This window comes from Oncorhynchus mykiss, chromosome 21 (genome assembly GCF_057628025.1).
Source record: "Oncorhynchus mykiss isolate SJ-2025 chromosome 21, ASM5762802v1, whole genome shotgun sequence".
Taxonomy (NCBI): Eukaryota; Metazoa; Chordata; class Actinopteri; order Salmoniformes; family Salmonidae; genus Oncorhynchus; species Oncorhynchus mykiss.
The window spans coordinates 19,405,692-19,428,847 of record NC_143042.1 but is presented as its reverse complement, the minus strand read 5'-3'; the positions used below and the strand labels follow the sequence as shown (position 1 = coordinate 19,428,847).

General features: G+C 44.5%; 1 protein-coding gene across 20 annotated transcripts in view; it reads right to left on the bottom strand.

The window, feature by feature from the left end:
• Nucleotides 1–15,800, bottom strand: part of LOC110500191 (pleckstrin homology domain-containing family A member 5) — a 162,427-nt gene extending 146,627 nt beyond the window's left edge. For 6 of the 20 annotated variants that reach the window (XM_090214164.1, XM_036957554.2, XM_036957555.2 and 3 more), the window contains exons 1-3: nucleotides 15,644–15,799; nucleotides 15,456–15,532; nucleotides 14,590–14,647 (exon numbers count right to left, since the gene is read on the bottom strand). In XM_090214164.1, coding sequence (XP_090070290.1) covers nucleotides 14,590–14,647; nucleotides 15,456–15,532; nucleotides 15,644–15,735 — 227 coding nt within the window. In that variant the 5' untranslated portion in view covers nucleotides 15,736–15,799. Of the gene's footprint in view, nucleotides 1–14,589; nucleotides 14,648–15,455; nucleotides 15,533–15,643 lie in introns of all 20 variants that reach the window. The other 14 variants (XR_005038567.2, XM_036957553.2, XM_036957560.2 and 11 more) reach the window with 5 other exon arrangements.
• Between the last annotated feature and the right edge of the window lie 7,356 nt (nucleotides 15,801–23,156).

Genomic DNA, 23,156 nt, shown 5'->3' with positions numbered 1-23,156 from the left:
TCTGTCTTGTGGCACGGCTCCAGACAAGCATGACAGACAGGACAAATGGATATCATATCATGTTTTAAAAGCTTGGTTGGCGACATGAAGAAAAACTGAACAGATATGAATTGGTGACCACAAAAGAGAGAGAAGGGGGCAGAAGAGCTGCAGTTACCATGACAGCGTTCACACATGGATAGGAAGTAGATTAGTCTGTTTCCTGCGGCCTGTGGGCCTGACTTCCCGTGGATCAGAGGGAGGGCCTCTCATCTAGGGAGGGGTAGTAAATCACTGGCCAACAGACCACAGACCAGAAAACCATTTCAGCGACAACAAATCACAGACTCTGCATTTCATTAGCCTGACAACTCACGATGAATGATTCTGCTGCTGCTCTGTCGTCCGCCACATACTTTACTCTGAGACTGCCCATATTCAAGTCGTTTGTGGTGACGAGGGGCATTGTACAAAACAAAGTCATCAGCGATTGGATCGTTTCTAATCAAGGGATCATAGCCATTAACACATTTTCAAACTGCCGCTTTACCCACGTGTTTTCTGGCTCTGGCCCAACCCATTGGTTTCTGGACCAATCAGCTGGCCCGGGAAGTCGAGAAGGTACTCAGATCCAGACTTATTGCAGAGAAGAAACTAACGTCCGTGGGCGTGGCGTAGTGTTTAGCCGGAGCAAGGTGTCTGGGTAGCCAGGCAAGTATGTCAGACCACAACACAAAACAGAGGGGATAACTGACCACAGGCCATGAAATATCAGCCACAACACAGAAAGACCTGACGGCCCAATACAGAGATCTAGGCCTACTCCTACAATCAACTAGACCTTCAGAGCATTACCAACATAGGCTGTCACTCAAATATGGACCTCAAAGCCAGTTCCAATGCATTTTCCCCCTCTAATCAGGGACAGATTTTGACCTGGGACAACAGGTGGGTGCGATTCATTATCAGGTAGAAAACAAAACCAGCAGTAGTCCGGCCCTCATAGGGTAGGATTGGAATACCCCTTCAACCAACTGGCTCTTCAGCCACAGTGAGTCTGCTGAGTGGGTCAACATCTGCCTCATAGAACCAGTCTAACCCAAAGAGGCTGTCAGAGTTGATCTAATGAAAAGACCCAGAGGACATAATGTCCATGAAAACTAGAGTGAATATAACTCTCCATTTGCCTGTCCCTCCCATGAGATATTATCAAATCAAAATCAAATCAAATGTATTTATATAGCCCTTCGTACATCAGCTGATATCTCAAAATGCTGTACAGAAACCCAGCCTAAAACCCCAAACAGCAAGCAATGCAGGTGTTGAAGCACCTAGGAAAAACTCCCAAGAAAGGCCAAAACCTAGGAAGAAACCTAGAGAGGAACCAGGCTATGAGGGGTGGCCAGTCCTCTTCTGGCTGTGCCGGGTGGAGATTATAACAGAACATGGCCAAGATATTCAAATGTTCATAAATGACCAGCATGGTCAAATAATAGGTCTGTGACAGGTATGCTTCCATTTTTGCTTCCATTTTTGAGATGTTTCCCTACCGGAGTTGGACAGTAATAGTGTCACTGCTATTAGCTTCACTCCATACTATGGAACGCCTTTGGGTCTTTGCGAGTCAAAAAAGATACACGTCAAATAACACTATTTGACAATAAGACGTGTTTTTAATTTGACAGATCAAATAACACAGTTCTATTATAGAATGTTGTGTGTTCTGAATTTGCACGTGCAAGCCAAGCGTCACCACTACTATCAGTAGCACTGTCAAAGCTGCACAAAAAAGTCTGCAAACAAGCAAACGCCGGGCACGAACGATGTGTTTACAATGCCACGTTGGTAATAAAGCATTATTTGTTCGACCGCAACTTCTGGGGTAGCTAGCTTTAGCTTGGTACCTAGCTAACACCAATTTAACCAGCCTGAAAACAATGACCAGTAGAAACTGCAGTCATTTTCATTTTTCCGAGCAATGATTTAGGAATCCTTGTGAGTAAGTATTAGCTAGGTAGCCACTTGTTCGCCTATTGAAATTGAACTTCAGTTCATGAAAATAAATAGCTAGCCAGCTACTTAAACACGTTGCCCAAAGATAACGTTATAAGCAGCCAGCCAGCTTAAACTGGCTACTGAGGCTCGTCCGGACCGGGTTATGTGTTGTGAGGCTAGCCACAATAATGATTAGGCACAATAGTGAAATTTGCAGTTTGCCTTCAAAATAAAAGTACTTCTTTGAAAGTGATGCAGAAGGTTACAATTGATGGAATCATGCCATATTTAGAGTAGATAATGTTAAACAAGTTTGGAATGTGAAGCAATGAAATGGGGTATCAGTCTACTCGATGACACCCACAGAACACAACTGTGAAGAGTTTACGCAAATATAAGCGTTATAGCTCTTATTGAGGAACAGTGACTGTGTGAAATCATCTCCGCAGTCAGCCGATTGTGTGTTTTGACATTCATATTGCACTGTAGCGCTTTACCTAAGGATTGGGGATCAATGAAATGGTATATCAGTCTATATATATTTTCCCAATGTCCTCAGAGTTATCAGACTCCAAAACATCCACACAGTATTATTTTTCCTCTGGAATAGTGTTCAATACACATAGGTTGACAATAAATGTGGCTCAATTCACAGTTGTTTCAGAGTCCAGCAATAAGAGCTACGGCGCTAATGTTCTCTGGGTGTCACTGAGGAGACTGATACCCCATGTCATTGATCCACAATCCATAGGTAAGGATGTACAGTGAAATAAGTTTGCCCCAATGCAATTCTAAAGTATAATACATCCAGTGTGATTCCAACAGATTTGTCAAATTAACAAATTACTGTCTTTTGTTGATTTTATATAACATTCCAACCTCGTTTAGCATGATCTATTCAATTGGGGCAGTTGTATTCATTTGCATCACTGTCAATTACATACTTTTATTTTGAAGGCTAACTGCAAAGTCCACCATTGTGGATAATCCTTATTGTGGCTAGCTTCACATGACATCAGCAAAAAAAGAAACGTCCTCTAACTGTCAACTGTGTTAATTTCCAGCAAACTTAACATGTGTAAATATTTGTATGAACATAAGATTCAAAAACTGAGAAAGACAAACTGAACACGTTCCACAGACATGTGACTAACATAAATTGAATAATGTGTCCCTGAACAAAGGGAGGGGGGGTCAAAATCAAAAGTTACAGTCACTGGCCACTAGCTGCATTAAGTACTGCAGTGAATCTCATCATGGACTGCAACAGCTTGCCAGGGCTTGCTGTGAGATGTTACCACACTCTTCCACCAAGGCACCTGCAATTTCCCAGACATTTCTGGGAGGAATGGCCCTAGCCCTCACCCTCCATTCCAACAGGTCCCAGATGTGCTCAATGGGATTGAGATCCGGGCTCTTCGCTGGCCATGGCAGAACACTGGCATTCCTGTCTTGCAGGAAATGATGGACAGAACGAGCAGTATGGCTGGTGGCATTGTTAAGCTGGAGGGTCATGTCAGGATGAGCTTGCAGGAAGGGTACCACATGAGGGAGGAGGATGTAATGCACAGCATTGAGATTACCTGCAATGACAAGCTCAGTTCGATGACGCTGTGACACACCGCCCCATACCATGACGGACCCTCCACCTCCAAATCGTTCCCGCTCCAGAGTACAGGCCTCGGTGTAACGCTCATTCCTTCGACGATAAACGCAAATCCAACCATCACCCCTGGTGAGACAAAACCGCGACTCGTCAGTGAAGAGCACTTTATGCCAGTCCTGTTTTGTCCAGTGACGGTGGGTTTGTCTGGTGAGGACCTGCCTTACAACAGGCCTACAAGCCCTCAGTCCAGCCTCTCTCAGCCTATTGCGGACAGTCTGAACACTGATGGAGGGATTGCGCGTTCCTGGTGTAACTTGGGCAGTTGTTGCCATCCTGTACCTGTCCCACAGGTGTGATGTTCGGTTGTACCGATCCTGTGGAGGAGTTGTTACACATGGTCTGCCACTGTGAGGACAATCAGCTGTCCGTCCTGTCTCCCTGTAGCTCTGTCTTAGGCGTCTCACAATACGGACATTGCAATTTATTGCCCTGACCACATCTGCAGTCCTCATGCCTCCTTGCAGCATGCCTAAGGCACGTTCACACAGATGAGCAGGGACCCTGGGCATCTTTCTTTTGGTGTTTTCAGAGTCAGTAGAAAGGCCTCTTTAGTGTCCTAGGTTTTCATAACTGACCTTAATTGCCTACCGTCTGTAAGCGGTTAGTCTTAATGACAGTTTATAGTTCATTGAACAAGCATGGGAAACAGTGTTTAAACCCTTTTACAATGAAGATCTGTGAAGTTATTTGGATTTTTACGAATTATATTTGAAAGGCAGGGTCCTTTTTTTTCCTGAGTTTAGATGGGTCCGACCAGGGTTATTTTAGATGACCCCTAGTTAGCTAGCTAACTATAAAGCTACTGAAAAATATGTTGTTTTGCTATGTTTTTGGAGAATGAGCTCCCTAGCTTTTTTTTTTAATGAACAGCACTATAGGTGCATGAGACAACTTTACCAGCATCATAGCATTACGTATCGATGAATCGCTGTGACATATGAAATACGAGTGATAGTGTAATCAATGTGTAATAACTACGTAAAATATTTATGAACGCATTAAATTATGTGATGTGCAGTCATATTCAGGTCCTGACTGGTCAACAAGCTTATTTACTGTTATGACACGTGTATCTTTTTTTGACACACAAAGACCCTCACGGCGTTCCATAGTATGAGAAATCCTGGTTGAGAATGAAACTGAACAAATTAACAACGAAACAGCACAGCAAGTAGGTGAAAGAAATAGGTTTTGATTATGTTTTACTGGTAATGTGGACATACGTAAATGCCAACTCAATAACTTTTTGGTCAGTGTGTGTGTAACCTTTATTTAACTAGTCAAGAACAAATTCTTATTCACAATGACGGCCTACCCCAGCCGGACGACACTGGGCCAATTGTGCGCCGCCCTATGGGACTCCCAATCATGGACGGATATGATACAGCCTGGATTCGAACCAGGGACTGCAGTGACGCCTCTTGCACTGAGATGCAATGCCTTAGACTGCTGCATCCATGTGTATGTGTGTTAACTATTTAAATGTACGAGAATGCTTAAAAAGGCCACAAACATTTTAAATATCAGTTATCGGTATTGTTTTTTTTTGGCAAGGAAAATATCGGTATCGGCCAAAAATGTCATATCGGTGCATCACTAATAATGATATCATAATAACAGGTCATCATATAATGGCACCATTATTATGACCCAATTCTATAATATTGGCCTGATCCCACAGGCCTTATGTTTTTGTGTGAGAGTGTGAGCGTTTGTCCTCCTGAGTGGGAGAAAAGCTGCCCTACAGCCACACAGAGGTTCCCATGAGACGCTACACAAGGTCAGGTCTCCACCATTCCTCCAGAATCCTCCTTTGAAGCCCCTCCTAATCTAATAGAGGCACAAGCGGGAATTTGGATTCGTTCTGTTTTTCAGTTAGGCACTTACACCAGAGAATATCTGTATTGACAAGGACTAGAGTTGGATGATAAATTGGGCTAATGATCCGATCCCGTGTTGCTTTTGGTGCAGTGAGGCCATTAGCAAGTGTTTTGAGCTGTGTTCCATCCTCCCAATGCTGCAGACTGAGCGGAGAGGTAAAATAACGGTCTGCTCCTCTCTGCAGTAACACCAGACAATCCAACGCAGCGCTCTACCTGCGGTGTACCACAGAAATAAATTAGATGAAACAACAAGGCCGACATTCAAAATTTAAAAAAGTCAAATAGCAGAGACTTCCTCCTGAGATAACATGATGAAACAAACAGCATCAAAACACTCCAACAGCAAAGTGTACACCTTCAGTTCACCTCCTCGTCTGTAGTCATGGGACCTTTAAACAGATCAAAATGCCCCTCTACTGAAACACATGATTAAGACAGCAGCGTCGTGTGATCGTGGAGGATCAATGAACGCAGCTGAACGAACAGGTCGGTAAGGTCTGGTTCTCCGCAACACCTAACGATTCAAACATTATCTGGTATTTGTTCAGGAGCAGATGACCTTTTTATTTTTGTGTAGATGAGAGATCAAGGTACCCAAGTGCTTTCTTATCATCGCTCCTTAGAAACTAACGTGTTCTTTCGTCGCAGAGAGAGAGGGAGAATGATGATGGAGTGGATCAACGCGTATTAGGGGACATCATTCCCTTCTTAAAGAACACAAAGCTATATTCTGTAAAACAGTGTTTTAGAATCCAGCTAAACGTTTTACATTTCCAATAAGTCGCCGGGACAGGCTCGCATGCTTTCCAAATGCTATGCTTTTATTAACACTATTAGCACTAGCAACAGCATGGTGAATTTGTTTCCACATGGTCAGAGAAGTTGTCCAGATCCTAGCCTGGCTAGGTTATCCTAAACCAGAGTTCCTGAGGCCAATCCTCCTCTGAGTACAGGAGTGTAAACATGTATCTGGCAACTGGCTCACATCGCTCCCCGTCTGATCACTGGTAAGTAAACAAGACTTTGGCAGCATTGACACAGGCAGCCCAATTTTGATCTTTTTTTCACTAATTGGTATTTTGACCAATCAGATCAGCTCTGGAAAAAATCTGATGTGAAAAGATCTGATGTGACTGGTCAAAAGACCAATTAGTGGAAAGAAAAGCTGAATTGGGCTGCCTGTGTCAACACAGCCTCAGTGTCCTAACGGACAGCAGTACTCAGGACATTACAAGTGCAGTGGAGACAGTGCAGAAGGGACACGTCAATGAAATTGGACATGATAATTGGAAGGTAGCTAGGTGAACAGACTAAAGTATTGAGCAAAGTATGCAAACACACCCACGCAGGTAGGCGAGCACGCACACACCATTAAGCCTGCTATTGACAGACACAGCAGGGAAGGACATTCTACAGAGCATTGCAGAGGAAAGAACAGAGCAGTGAGGAAAGGCTTTAACTTAATAAAGTTACTGCCTGTGGAGAGACAGTCAGGGCCTCAAGCTCTCACTCTCACCCTCCTCCTACCAGCTCTTGCAAACTTCCTCCCTCTCGCTCTCTCCCTCTCGCAACAGCTGTAGGCAGAAGTGCAGTGGCATACCAGGGGAGCCCCTCACATCTTCAACAGCCTTGGTACGTGCACACTTCACACACACTACTACTGATTACCATAGTCTGATTAATCACGACTGCGACCAATGCTCTCTCCCTCTATTGGGCCATCCAAAACAAGGCGTATCCTCATCCATTAATCTAGCAATTGCTGTAGAATTAACTAGCAGTACATTCACCACTGAGTTGCACCCAGACAACTGACCCTGAATCCAACACTTAATGATTTGCCAGTCAGTCCCAGTCAGACGAGCGTTGACCTGAGAGTGATTGGCTTAAATGTTGTCCATTACATTCTCCTCTTTTAGCGCCAGGCATGAATCAAGTGGTCCTGCCTGCATTTCTGCATCGGGCCTGGGGGCAGAGCACACCGCTCCCTCTGCTTGTAAGATGTGTCCATGTCCTGCTACAAGTAAATGTGTGTATTGAAGTCTGTATTCGTATATTGGAATTGTGTATTCATGGAATGCGTATAATAAAGTGTAATGAGATTTCCATTAAGTAAAAAAATAAAAGGTAGGGATTGAACACACTCAGGCTTTGCAATGAGCTCTGGCTAGGAGTGGGAGGTTAATGGTAAATCAGGTCAATAATATCTTAGAATCTGACAGATCACTCACTCATAGATATGGCCAGTCATAACAACTCAAGATTTCAAGTTGAAAAGATGTATTCTCCATTATAGTACCACCACAGATTAGGGTATGCAGTGCAATGGTACCCAGGGCTGAAAATGACTCAGTAAGGACTCTTCTGCAGCTGGAGTTGCACATTTTGGAGAATATTCAGAGGTGGAAACTTTCAGTGGGAATTAACGGGAATATATGGGAATTAATGGGAATATATGCAAATTAATATTAATACCATTTAAATGTAATGTTTTTTGCATTGGATATATTTACCATATCATATGGAGACAAACATAAACCTTTTACATTATGATAAGTAGGTAATCCTTCCAATAGAAAAAAAAAAAAATACATTTGTTACAAATGTAACTTTAATTACATGAGCTGACTCTTCACATGGGATGATTTCACTGAACAACAAAAGAAAATTCCTTGAATGATCGCCAATGACCCATCACATCTTCCAAAAACATTTTCAACATACATCTGTAAAATGATAGTCTAGAAACTAAAGCATTGGATGTCTTCCACTCAGGCTTCCATGCCTTCTCCCTGGACCTCCTCAATGTCCACCTCTTGAGGCCTCAGAGTCTGATGTTCATCTTCACTATCACTTTCCAACCTTGTTGAGGACGGCTCGTTGTCAGGCTCAAAAAAACCTCAAATATGCCCAGATGGCCACCAATTTTTCAACCCTTGTATTGGTCAGCCTGTTGCGTGCTTTGGTGTGTGTGTTCCCAAACAAGGACCTGTTGCACTGAGGCGGCTGATGTTGGTGGGATTTGGAGGATGATGGAAGCAACAGGGGAAAGAGCCTCAGATCCACAAAGTCCCTTTCACCAGGTGGCTGAAGAGATATGTTGGCACGACTGCCATTTGCATCTCCGTCCCAAAGCCCTTGCTTGGAAGTGTACTTCGCCAGACTGCCAAGAACCTTGCCCTCATCCAGGCCAAGGTGGCGAGACACGGTAGTAATGACACAATAGGCCTTGTTGATCTCTGCATCAGACAGGATGCTCTTGCCTGCATACTTGGGGTCCAACATGTATGCTGCTAGTGTGTATGCTTCAGGCAGAAGTCTTCACGTTTTGATGTATTTCAGAACTGCAGTTTCCTCTGCTTGGAGCAACAGTGAAATGGGCAGGGCAGTACGGATTTCTTCTCTTACATCTTTCAGCAGAGTCTGAACATCAGACAGTATGGCATTGTCTCCCTCAATCCGTGCAATGGCTACTGCTATAGGTTTCAGGAGTTTCTGGCTGCTTACCACTCTCTCCCAAAATACATCATCCAGGAGGATCCTCTTGATGGGGCTGTCCATATCGGCAGACTGTGATATGGCCATTTCTTGGAGAGACTCCTTCCCCTTCAGGAGACTGTCAAACATGACGACAACACCACCCCAGTGGGTGTTGCTAGTCAGCTTCAATGTGGTGCTCGTGCTCTTACTCTTCTCACTTCGCTTGGTTAGGTAAATTGCTGCTATAACTTAATGACCTAATCATTTCCTTGGCTCTCTTGTAGTAGTGTATCCATTGTTTTCAGTTCCATGATGTCCTTGTGGAGCAGATTCAATGCGAGGGTAGGACTCCACTTTAGACCAAGCAGCCTTCATGTTCACAGCATTGTCTATCACCAGTGCAAATACCTTCTGTGGTCCAAGGTCATTGATGACTGTATTCAGCTCATCTGCAATGTAGAGACCGGTGTGTTTGTTGTCCCTTGTGTCTGTGCTCTTGTAGAATACTGGTTGAGGGGTGGAGATGTAGTTAATTATTCCTTGCCCACAAACATTCGACCACCCATCAGAGATGATTGCAATACAGTCTGCTTTCTCTATGATTTGCTTGACCTTCACTTGAACTCTGCATGCAGCAAATGAGTAGATCAAGCATGTCTGGTTGGAGGGGTGTATACTGGGCGAAGAACATTCAGAAATCTCTTCCAATACACATTGCCTGTGAGCATCAGAGGTGAACCAGTTGCATACACAGCTCGAGCAAGACATTCATCAGCATTTCTGACTGCATTCCCCCATTGAGTCAAAAGCTGTTGCTATCGTTAAGGTGTCCGATTCATCATTTTCACCTCGAATAGAAGTAGAGGGACTTTCGTCAGAGGTTACTTGTTTTGAGCACTGAGAGAACTTTATGCACTTGGACCGATGATTCTGTATCTTTGTTGCATTCTTCACATATGATTTGGCACAGTATTTGCAAATGTACACAGCTTTTTCTACATTGTCTCCACACATCAGTTGCATTTTCCTGTAAAGATTAGAAGAGTAAAAAAAATATACAAAGGAAAAAACAATTCCATGTACAGATAAATAGTTAAGCAGTTAGATTAAACAACTATTTTGTAAGATAAATGATTTAAAATAAAACATGTATGAAAACAGGTGAATTAACACTCCTCAGTAAGCTGGTTTAAGCAAGCTAAAACCCACACAGGGTTGGCTGTAGGCTACTATTTACTAGTAAACCAAAAATCATGTATGTCATAAAATATATTCACCCCACCCAGTACTGTAATCAAAACTTACCAGAAAGCATGTAGTTCTTGGCTCAGACAGTGTAGTAGTGTGGGCTCAATATCATCTCAGTCATGTGAAAGATCTTGAGAATCAGCTGTACATGTGATGGAAGAATGCACTGTGCATGCAGAGGGTTGCAATTCCATTGAATTGGGGATAGTTTAACCAAAATATGCCACAAGACCTTGAATTGCCTTATTTGTATCCCACAAAAAAAGTTCACCATTATTAGCTAACTATTTTGATGAACTTAAGCAAAATTTCCCAAATTTCCGGGCTTAACTTCCCATGGAAAATTTCCGGAAAGTTTCCGACCCTTTGCAACCCTAGTTGCAGCACAGCCAAACACAAAGTCTGCAACACAAATCCTGCATCCCAAACGGCATCCTACTCCCTATATGTAGTGCACTACTTTTGATGAGCCCTGGTCAAAATGTAGTACACCATATAGGGAATAGGATGCCGTTTGGGATGCACTGTACAGTCGGCTTCTAGATCTGTATTGCTTGTTCTTTGGGGCTTTAGGCTGGGTATCTGTATAAGCACTTGGTGACAACTGCCAATGTAAAAAATGGATTTACAAAATAAGATTGATTGACTAAACAGCCTTTTCGCAGCTTATTGTAAGCAGAAAATGAAACTTTTCCCTGTTCATTAGAGGCTTGTAGCGTGGAACCAGAGACATGTTGTGTTTAGGGAGGAGTTGAAGAGCAATAGGACAGAGTTGCTGAAAAGCCATAAGAGTTTAGTGTCTCTAGTGAATCATACAACAGCTTTGACGAGGGCCTGTCATCACATGCTAGTGTCAAAACAATCAGCAACAGAAATGTTACAGGCCATTCTTACTCTCGTCTCCCGCTGTTGAGAGCGAGCTAGGGCAAGAGTGAGCGAACGAGACAGGAAGCTTTTCATCTGTGTAGCAGCTCCACCCAGCCAGCGACCCACTTATAGATCTGTCCCAACTGTTCAACCACAGCTCACATGATCCCAGAGGTGGAAATGTGTGTGGACACAAAACGTACACACACTGCTGACAGATGTTCAGGAAAAGTTGAGTGGCTCTTGTATCCTGGTGGAAACACCTGCAAGACCTGCGTCTCCTCCTGACAGCTGGAAGCCTTTTCCCAGCTCTTATTCTATTCAAAAAGCTCACTCACACACACACACCTCTCTAGCCATCTAGGTCTCCCTCTCCATCTGATCAGGTCTCTTTTTTGATACTCTCTTGTTCTACATCTCTCGCTCCACTCAACTCCATCTGATCGCTCTTTTCAGCCTGACACACAGGAACCTTTCTCGCCATTATTCCTTTGCAGCACCATTCTCAAACTGAAACTCCATCCCTTAGGGTGCATCTAGATTCACAACACAGTTTGTTTCATTAAAATGCAGCCCATTGAGGATTCCACCATGGCGAGTGCTGCAGTAAAGCTGAGACCACTAGCTATGTCACTTCTCCTTAATGCTGCTTTGTGGCCTCGCCTGTAGGCTCCACACACACAGGCATAAGCCCCAAAACCTGATCTGAGCCGGGCCTAGAGCCTCCACCTCTCATCCTCCTCCAATGGGAGAGCAGTATTCACCAGTGGGCGTGGAAGAGAAGGGGAGCAGGCCATGTTTCTCTAACTGTTTATTTTGTGGTATTCCCTAAGTACTCCCCCAGCTGCCAAACTAAGCCAGGAGAGAACTGCATAAAAAAAAAAACACAGCCTTGTCTGTCTACCAAGGCGGTCTGACTAGCTCTCTTTGCCTACCCACCTACACTCCAAGTGTCAGTTACAGGTCATATCCTCCAAACATTTTCCAATTCACATTCATTCCTCCTTCCCCCTCCTCTCACTTCAAGAAACCAGCGTGGGAAGCAGGGGAGGGAGAGTGAAATGAAGCCACACTGCAGGTCTTAAACATGGCTCCTCATCCAGCTTTCTCTGCCACTCCTGGGTTGCATCCCAAATGGCAACCTGTTCCCTATAGAGTGCACTACTTTTGACCAAGGCCCATAGGGAATAGGGTGCCATTTGGACCGCATCGCCCAGTGTGTGAGTAATACTCACATCCAAAACACCCTTATGAAGGGTATTGCAGCTAGCTGAAACGTTCTCTATTGTGGTTAGTGGTATATCAAATCACTTGGGAGCTGCATTTGCTGTGTGTAGGCTTTCTTCCTTTATTCTAAGTGTATACATCTGCCTGTCCAGCAGGTCCCAAATGGCACCCGTTTCCCTATATAGTGCACCACTTTTGACCAGAGACCTATGGGCCCTGGTCACAAGTACTGTGCTACATAGGAAATCGGGGCCATTTGGGATGCAGGCCTACTGCGTGCGCAAGTGAAGAAATATCTGAAGGCTAAAGGGAGAGAGGGATAAGTGAATTAAAGATGCTGGGTGAAAGCAACCCTGGCCGTTAATGAATGGGATCTGTAAAGTAAGTGTGTGTGTCCTTTAGAGAGCCCCTCCACAACTCCTCACAGCCCAGGAATAATACATGCAGTGTATCATTCCTCATCTCTGGCAGCCTTCCACCTGCTGCGGAGGTAATACTGTAGAAGCCCAGCGTGACACACTGAGGTCAGACACATTAGGCGGATCATTAAAGGTCTCAACCACAGCAGCAACATCCCAGTGGGCAATATTAGCTAGTTGAAGCAACGTTATGCTGACGTCTTATATGTTATGTCATGTCCCGCCAGGTTGGACACCGAAAGAAATGGGAAGTTTTTTTTAATTACCAGAGGAAGTACATTTCTCTTAGTGGGAGGTAGAGGACCCCAAATGACTATGTTTTTGTCTGGTGGGAGGAGTGAGGGAGACACTTTCATAGTCTCCAGTGGATTTAGCTCGGTCATGCGTTCAGAGTCTGAGTCAAAGGGCTTAGAGTGCATACTGGGTTACACTACACTAGCTGCCTGTGAACTAGTGTACTTCAGGGAGTGTGCACTAGGCAGGGTATTGACTCTTGGGAGTGTTTACTGAAACAGAGAAGGAAACATCTAACACTTCCCCTTGGATTGGTTCTGTCTCCAGGTACACTTGGACAAAGGGAAACAGAGGGGAGAATCCCTGTGTATTAACGGGAGTCACGAGGACACCGGCTGGGTCGTGACACACACACACTCACTCCAGCGGCCCACTGTCTGGGTCCCATGGGACCACTTCAACACCAGAGAGAAAGAGAGGGACATAAATCTCTGTCTAATCTCTCTAAACCCTCTTCTTGCCTTAGCATTGGACTATCAAAGGGCATTAAGTTCCTTTTGAGATGTAGGAGAGCATAGGGGACTTGGAAGGCATAAGGTCCGCATAATGGACCAATACATGGGCTGACCGGCAAGGAATTTGAGAATCATTTTTAAAAATCATGCGCAGTGCAAACTGCAAAACAGCACACCATGCACTGCCAACGCAATGCTCTCCAAAACATAAACTGGACAAAATAGGCCTAATTGTTCTCAGTCCAAAATGCTGCTCTTTGTGTTTCGGAAAGATATCCCCATCTAGAAGTGTGACAGCGATTCAGCCAATTGCATTCCTTCAGCCTGCGGTCCAACTTGAGTCCATGCCATCAGCAGTGTGCCATAGTAATAATCCAGTGGAAGGAGGAGAGAAATCACTGACAGTGACACAAAATAAACACCCACTAATTCACAGCGCAGCGATACAGTATGTATGCCTTGAGATACAAAGCACACTCCTGTTAGTGGACCTATTTATAACACACGCTATTAGCTCACTGTATGTGTCAGTTGCTACTCTCCAAATGGCCATAGCAGAGAACCAGAAGAGAGAGCGGTGAAGGAAAGCCAACTGAATAGCACTGGAGGGCTTAAGACATCATATACATGTGTTTCCTCAAACACTGACTTATCAACCCAAATGTGAACGTTCAACAAACTCAAGCCAATTTTTAATAACGCGGTGTCTCGGGTGCGAGCACACACACATGTACTTACACAGGGTCTAGCAGCGTAGTGTCCCAAGGGAAACGACCCCAACAAGTAAAGCCTGTTCAGCCCAGATTCATACTGGCTTGTCAAACTCCATCACAGACAGTAATGACTTGTTCTGAGGAAAAACTAGACCTCGAACTCTGTGTGTGTGTGTGTGTGTGTGTGTGTGTTCATAAGGAGGGAATGTGGAGGAGATATTTCCTGAATACTCCAGAAGGGCAGAGGGAGAAAATGGGAAAATCTCAACTGCCGTCAAACAAAGCTGCCTGCCAGCGACAGTACGAGAAGACAAATATCAAGTGTTTCCCATAAAGCGCGGTGGCTTTGAAAATCGAACTCACTTGATGAAGCAGCGGGCTCCTTCGAACGTATATCCCTCCTCCCATCCCGTTGGTAAATCTATGCGGGAAAGAGAGGGGGAAGAGAGAGGGGGGTAATGAATAGGCTACGAGACAAATAAATCGCAACACACACAAGCGGCTGTTGAGATAGGAGCAGAGATCTACGCGTGACCGAAAACACAGTTTCCCACGCCAGCCCCTTTGGCAATATTTGTAGCTATGCTATCCATTAATGATATATCCTAGTGCGGATGTTAGAATAGCCTCATTGTCATTTCCATTCGTATCCGTTATTCAACTTATTGAATTGATAGGAGCCAATTAAAATGTGAGATAGGCTATGCTTAAGAAGCAGGCTTTTACAGTGTGAGGACCTATGCATTCCGCGCACGAAGTCTTCCCTCTATTGCGGTGGATATGGAATGGTAACAATAACATCCTTATCCGCAAGTCATTTTCACAACAATACAAAAACATGTGTTGCAAGTCTCGCATCAATGTTTCATTTTATAATGTTATCAACAACTGTTACAAAATAACTACCCACTGCTTCGACTACGGGCTTTAAGCCTTAGTCTCGGCTACAACCATGGCAAGTGGCAAACAATGTAAAAAAACGAATTTATTCGTTTATTAAATGTGAATGCCTACGTGACGGAACTTTCAACAAGTCTGTCGCAATGCCTAGGTATCATTAACGTTAATTGGCGGCTCAACTTGGTGGTCCTGGCGCAGAGGAGAGAGACGGCTGTTGCTTGCGGCAGGGAGTCTTCGCTCAACGTTTCTCCGTGGTTTCAGAACCCCTTTAAAACCGAGACTCTTGCGGTATGTAACGAATGGAAGAGTTCTACGAGAACCGTTTTTACCTGGGGTTTTTCTGTGCCCCGTTATGACGGCCTCTCCGGTGACGGGATGCAGCCAGGTCGTACTCTTGGCTTCTTCACTGTTGGGTAAGAAACGGGGAGAAGGTGAACACGCAAATAACACAGACATTATCAAACGCGTCGAAACAAAGCCAATACACTTCCATGCGCTGTATCCTGGGAATATTTACTTGATGAAGAATATCCTTCCGTCCCGAGTAACCCCATAACTCCAAGAAGAAGGCAGGCAAGAGAGCCAGTCTGGGTTTAGATCCGCCGCCATGTCTAACAGAGGACGGAATCTGGAGTGCGCGTATCCGTGCCGTCGGCGCGTACTCGGGAAAACCTTAGCAACTGGGCGCGGGGAACCTCTGTGGGGCGGGAGCGTGCTTGCATGGTAGAGAGGTCTCCTCCTGTTTTTACATTGTTTTCCAAACTTTTATTGAAACAAATTATAGTTTGTAAGTTCATACTAAGGAGCACAAACACTAGCCTATATAAGCCTAAAGCGAACCTATGATTCATAAAAATAGCCCATCTCAGATATTTACATGCTAAAGATGTAAAATTCAATTAGATATGGCATTGAGTGATATCAATCTGTACAGCATGTCCTTGTAGCCTAGGGCTACTGAATTCACCAATGGAATACTCATCCCGCAAGTGTGCTATAGCTTTACGTGGATGGTCCGTATTATCACACATGCCATCCCAGGTCAACCTTGAACCTCACTGCATGGTTCAGCTGTCTATAAATCCTTCTTCCACCCAAACAACCCTCCCCTCCCTTCACCCCCTCCCTATAGGTCAGACAGAGCAGAGGATCCCGAGTAGATTAAATGCATGTGTGTGTGAACGGGTGCATGTATGCGATTGTAGAAGTGCAAGTGTGTGTATGTATGACTGTTTGTGTGTGTGTGTGGGGGGGGGGGGGGGCATGTGTGTGTCTTGCCAAAAAAGATGGTGAAAACGCAATACAGACAGATTAGCCAGGACGTCAACACCACGCATATGAGATTTATCCAACAAAACACAACTACATAAATGAAAACAAAGCACTTCAGATACATGTCCACTGTCCAAGCCAATGTCAAACAAAGGATACCCACTAGATACTGATCTGTGGTCAGTTTGCTGCTCCACTTCCCTAATGGTTAAGGTTAGAATTTGGGGAGGGTAAGCTGATCCTGGATATGTTGTCTGAGAAGGGGAACGTCTTCCCACCCCTCAGGCTCCCTGGCCTTGTGAACTCACCACTAAATCCACCCAATTAGTAATCCTTATGTCCAAGGGGGTTTAGCAGATTAGTGTGTGTGTGTGTGTGTGTGTGTGTGTGTGTGTGTGTCAGAGGAGACTGTTATAAGACCTCGGTTGGAGTCAAAACATATCTGTTGATTAACTTGTGCAACAGCATACAGTGTAGTAACTACTGTGACTTACTTAATTAAAAAAAAATGTTGACTACTGTTTAGCACATCAAATGAAAGCAATATTTTCTTAAGTACAGTGATTTGCACGATAATAAATGCAAATCATCCAATACATGGACTAATAATGTGTGACGTAAAAGGTAAATCATGTAAATAAACACTTTAACTAGCTGGTAACTACAGTTATATGTAAATCGTGTAACTCCCAGAGTCTTTACATTCCAGTGTAGATATGGCAGTGGGACAGGAGGATGGAATGCAGTGCTGCTAGTGATTACCGTCTCCTCTCCTCTGGATATCAAAGGTAGCGAGATGTTAGACTACACCAGACACCAGAGCCAAGCGGGGCTGGGGCTATATGGGGAACTGCTGCTGTGAGTGAGGGAGGGAGCCTCAAAACAAACACGATGAAAACGTTTCAAACGCTGCTCTGGTTCCTGTCGACGGTCATTAGGACGGAAATGTAGCACAGGCTGTACTGTCTGTATGTGTGTGTAGGGGAGGGGTTTTGTGTGTGTGTGTTTGTGTGTGACACGTGCTTATGTGAGAGAGTGCCTGTGGTCTTGGATTCGGTCACGGTTTACAATATTCTGTCTAACTGTGACTCAGACAGTTTTACTGTGGAGCTTTAGACCAGAGGCTGGGAGGCTTCGTCAAATGCCCATCAAATAACCCTGACTGACACTACATGTTTGATTTGAGTTCAGCCTTGTCCGAAATCTGTCTTGCCTACTACAGCATACTGTGCACTACTCACGCTACATACTATTTAGAACGTACTGTTTTGTAAAAGGTATGCTGTAAGCAACAAATATCAATACACTACTCATCCATACTGAGAGGTATGCTGTAAGCAACAAATATCAATATACTACTCATCCATACTGAGAGGGTGTCATCAAATGCGCAATAGCGCTTGTTCCCCGCCATTTGTACATTTTTGTAGAGCACATCCCCTATTCTGATTACCAGGTTGTTGTCAAAGACAGGTGGGAGGTAGAAGCCAATTCTCTTCTTCAATAGAGTGCAGCGAATTCTACTAGATGAAAAGCCAAAATGAGTATGACATCCTGGAATGAATTTTCAACATTTCACATACTATAAAATGTTTTATTTTCGGTTACCCAAGAAGCCTACTATTTAGAATTCAAGTATGGTTATTCGGACATGGCCTCTGTCTGATACTCTGCTTCTGATTGAGTCTCAGTTTGGCGAAAGTAAAATCACTCTGAGAACAGATATGGCCTTTCTCCCAGACCCATTCTGACTAACTATTCAAGGACTGCGTCCCAAATGACAATAATCCCTATATAGTGTACTACTTTTACCCAGAGCCCTATGGGCCCTGGTCAAAAGAAGTGCACTATAAAGGGAATTGGGTGTGATTGAGGATGCAGAAAAAGTCTCCATCAAACTTCCCACCGACCCGAGGGCCTGTCTCTCCCCCAGTCAGGAAAGGGACTGTGAGGGGCTGGAAACTAGGCTCATAATGATTATTGATGAGACTGCGGCTAAGCTACGACCCCTGCCGCCTTTTTGAAGTCGCCTAGCGCAGAGCAGAGCAGTTCGTCTGATGTCATCATTAGAGGGTCCAACCAAGCCAATGGCCGCTTTAGAAACAGAGAAGACTTCCTTCTTAGGGACCAATCTGTACCCCACTGTTACTATAGGAGGGCCTCAACCCCCTTTATCAAAACAAACAACTCCATTCCTATTCCATCCAGTCATCCATCACGCCCCTTATATTTTCTCTGCCATCCTCCTCTCCACCTTGTTCTCCCAATTTTTCTCTTCATCTCCCCAACCCTCTCCCAATTCTCACCTCCTATCCTCGCACCACCCCCCAATCCTCCCCATAATTTTTCTCACCCATACTCTCCTCTTTCACCATGTCCTCCTTCCTATCTAGAGTCTCTGACCTCCATTTCACGTCTGTCCCCTCTCTCTGGATCAGCGACTGCAGCATATCATATTCCTCTGTGGAGCTTTCTGTCAGGCCCACTCAGCCTCTCTCTATGGGCTCTGTGTCGCTATAAGTGTTCAATTTAGGAGACAAGGATTATTTCAGCAAAAACAAGACACCTGCGCTGCAGGTTGGCACTACAGTGTTGTGCATTGCAGTGGGAATTCCACAGCTAGGGTAAAAGCTTTACTTTTCAGAAAGAATAAAACAAGCTAGAAAACACATCGGGCTTCAAATCAAATCAAATGTATTTCTATAGCCCTTCGTACATCAGCTGATATCTCAAAGTGCTGTACAGAAACCCAGCCTAAAACCCCAAACAGCAAGCAATGCAGGTGTAGAAGCACAGTGGCTAGGAAAAACTCACTAGAAAGGCCAAAACCTAGGAAGAAACCTAGAGAGGAACCAGGCTATGTGGGGCTTCACCGGTTAAAGTGCTCTCCACATGACCATGGCGTTAAAAGGTGGGTTTGTGGCTGGAGTTGGCTGGCTCGCTACCTACCCAGTTAGGGGTCCCTTGAACGATCATGCAGTGTGTGTGTGTTTCACTAAGACCAACCTAAAGATCAGAAACTGAACACAAGGACCAGTTAACCAACACCACACTGGTTCTGCTACCTATTTGGTTTCCTTATAGGCAGCAGGGGGAGGGGGTGGACTATTGTCTGTGCGAGGGATATTCAACCACCCTAGGAAGGCAAAGGAAGTTATTTAGAATATGCTTCTATATTATTAAAGACAGTTGTCTGTTGTGGAGATGGCCCAGTGTTGAAGAAGGTGGTTTGAACTTAATGGAACAGATTGATGGTTTACATTGTACTCTATGTAAGGTTGACTCCATCCGCCATGTGTACTATACTGCAGCACCCACCACAACATCCCCAGGGCAGGCAGGTCTTTGTGACATCTGATGCCAGGGAGAAAGTTAGACGGACGGGTCAGACGAGGGAACGCTAAGCCCTGGAAGCCGGAGGGCAGGGAGAATGCCAATGTCTGCTAAATACCAAGTTTGTTATCATCGAGCTTGTCTAGCATTGAAATCAGGGAGAGAGCGAGAGTGAGACCGAAACAGAGAGAGAGGGAGACAGAGCGAGAGGGTGAGGGAGACAGAGAGAGAGGGTGAGGGAGACAGAGAGAGAGGGTGAGGGAGACAGAGAGAGAGGGTGAGGGAGACAGAGAGAGAGGGTGAGGGAGACAGAGAGAGAGGGTGAGGGAGACAGAGAGAGAGGGTGAGGGAGACAGAGAGAGGGTGAGGGAGACAGAGCAAGAGGGTGAGGGAGACAGAGAGAGGGTGAGGGAGAGGGAGACAGAGAGAGAAAGAGCCAGGTTCAAGGTTGATACGTTCGAGACACAGAAATGCAGTACATGCAGAGATGCTGCTGTGGTCTGGACTAATAATAACATGGTTAACGTTATGCTGCAGAGTCAGGCAGAGACTCAGGGGAAACACACTGTATGTGTGCGTGACTTCACTGTGCGTGAAGTCGCAAATGGCGCAAATAGGGTGTCAACTGAGAGATGGCATTAAGCCTCTGTTGTTGGACTGGAGAGGTGGGAGGTCATAAAGGTGGATTGCCACATCGTACTGCGCTCTAGTTTTGATGGAAGGCAAGGAGTGTACGTTGTAACTTCAATACTAAGTGCTTTTGAATGTGGATGGTGTCATGGCTTAAGACCCCATCAGCCCACAAAGCTAAAGCCTAGACACCCGTTTCAGTCAGTTTTATTCATCATACAAGCTTGGTTCATCAAACCAACTCAGTCTTGGTTCGATCTAAATGCTGTGTACAATCAAGGCCCTTTAGGTACAGTAAGAGTTAACCCACTGGGCAGAGGCGTCAATTTAACGTCTATTCCACGTTGGTTCGACGTCATTTGAAACCATGTTGATTCAACCAGTGTGTGCAAAATGGAAGCCTTGTACCACAGCTCTTTGTTTAAAGATTAGAACGACAAACCTTCTACAGACGTCTGAAACGCCGGCAGCCCCTGCCAACTAACACAACATTTGCATTGAGAAACATTTACCCTGTTGATGACCACAACCTTCAAGGTGATGTTACTCTGCCAAGGGAAATAAACAGAAATGGCGTAGTCGTAAATATTTCATAGTGAAGGTCTATTTACTATTTAAATGTGTTTACTCTCTCCGCTGGTCTTCGCCTATGTTTGTTGAGTAGGATGCACTGGCCAGGTTCACAGCAGTAGGTCCATCACACAGCAATTACAACTCTCTAGAATAACTTTTAGATGTGTGTGTGTGTGTGTGTGTGTGTGTGTGTGTGTGTGTGTGTGTGTGTGTGTGTGTGTGTGTGTGTGTGTGTGTGTGTGTGTGTGTGTGTGTGTGTGTGTGTGTGCGCTAACTCTGGCACCTGCTTTCTTATACTGAAGCTGCCTTGAAGGCCTACGGAACTACTGGGGTGAAGCAGATATCATGCAAACTGATTAAACTAAGATTCTTTACAACAAATAACTAGTAGAGATGACTGTAAATGTTTTTTGCAGTAGTAGTAAAGTGCTATTTTTGCCCTTTTCAATAATACAGTACTGTAATGCATAGCTTGCCCTTAAATTGATGGTGATGTTGTAAAAGGTCTGGGTGAGCTGAAGCAGAGGAGTCAGGCGCAGGACAACAGAGATGAGTAATACACATAAATCTACTCAAGACTTACAAATACAAGTCAAATATACCGAGCCCACAATACGGACCGTAAATACAACAAACAAACAAGCACAAAAATCATGAGGGTTAAATAATGAACATGTAATTGGGGAATTGAAACCAGGTGTGTAAAACAAAGACAAAACAAATGGAAAATGAAAAGTGGATCGGCGATGGCTAGAAGGCCGGTGATGTCGACCGCCGAATGCCGCCCGAACAAGGAGAGGGACCGACGTCGGCGGAAGTCATGACAAATGTCAAACGCTGCATTGCAGGACACAGGGAAATGGCCTGTTGCTAATAGGCTTCAAAAATACTCTGCCGCCTCCAGCCAAGTGATTACACATGGCTGTGTGTGTGTGTGTGTGTGTGTGTACATTTTGCATCTGTGTGTGTGAGAGAGAGAACGAGAAAGAGACAATTATTCTGACACTCTTTAACCAACTACATTAACAACAATCCTGTCTGACCTTTAATACAGAACAGACACACAAACACATCGCTGCATTCCAAACAGTTTGGTGATGACTTAATTGTCTGAGTCTAGTAGAGAAGAGAATTTGTCAGGCACTCTGGATACTTTTTTTAGGCCTATTTACCCTCTGGGCACACACTGGTTGACTCATCCTTGTTCCCACATCATTTCAATTAAATTACATTTAAACCAACGTGGAATAGACGTTGAACTTGACGACTGTGCCCAGTGGGTAGTGTACATTTTTTACCATTTGGAGAGTGTTTATTTACAGAATATGTAAAACATTCTTATTTATTTATTTCCCTAATAGGTCTGCCTGTTTAAAGAAAACATATATACCGTAGGCCATGTATTTAGGATATTAAAACCTATTTTCCAGAGTGATACAGAATAATTATGTTCTGTGTCAGTCTGGCCTAAGAAGCTAGTGAAGCTTTTCGTCTCAGGCTTCATTCCAAATGGCACCCTATTCCCTGTATAGTGCACTTCTTTTGGCCAGAGCCCTTTGAGTATTGCACTATATACTGTAGGGATTAGAGTGCCGTTTGGGACGTAGCCTCTACAGTATCTCCCTTAGTAGCCTGGTCTATTTCAGTTCCCACCCTCACCATTTAGCGCTTTTGTTGCCGTAAACCCCAGAGCATGGCCAGTGATCAAGGTCAATATGTGATTGTTGGATCAGAGTCGGAGAACTGGAGGCTCCCTTTCCTCGTTTAATAAGACCAGAATATCAACGTTTCCTGTCCTCGTTTAATAAGACCAGAATACCAACGTTCCCTGTCCTCGTTTAATAAGACCAGAATATCAATGTTTCCTGTCCTCGTTTAATAAGACCAGAATACCAACGTTCCCTGTCCCCGTTTATTAAGACCAGAATACCAACATTCCCTGTCTGCGTTTAAGACGATAAAAGTGATTAAATAAAGGTGAAAAAAAGAGAAAAAAAAGATCAGGAATACCAAGGCTCCCTGTCCACGTTTAAGAAGATCAGGAATATCAAGGCTCCCTGTCCACGTTTAAGAAGATCAGGAATACCAAGGCTCCCTGTCCACATTTAATAAGACCAGGAATACCAAGGCTCCCTGTCCACATTTAAGAAGATCAGGAATACCAAGGCTCCCTGTCCACGTTTAAGAAGATCAGGAATACCAAGGCTCCCTGTCCACGTTTA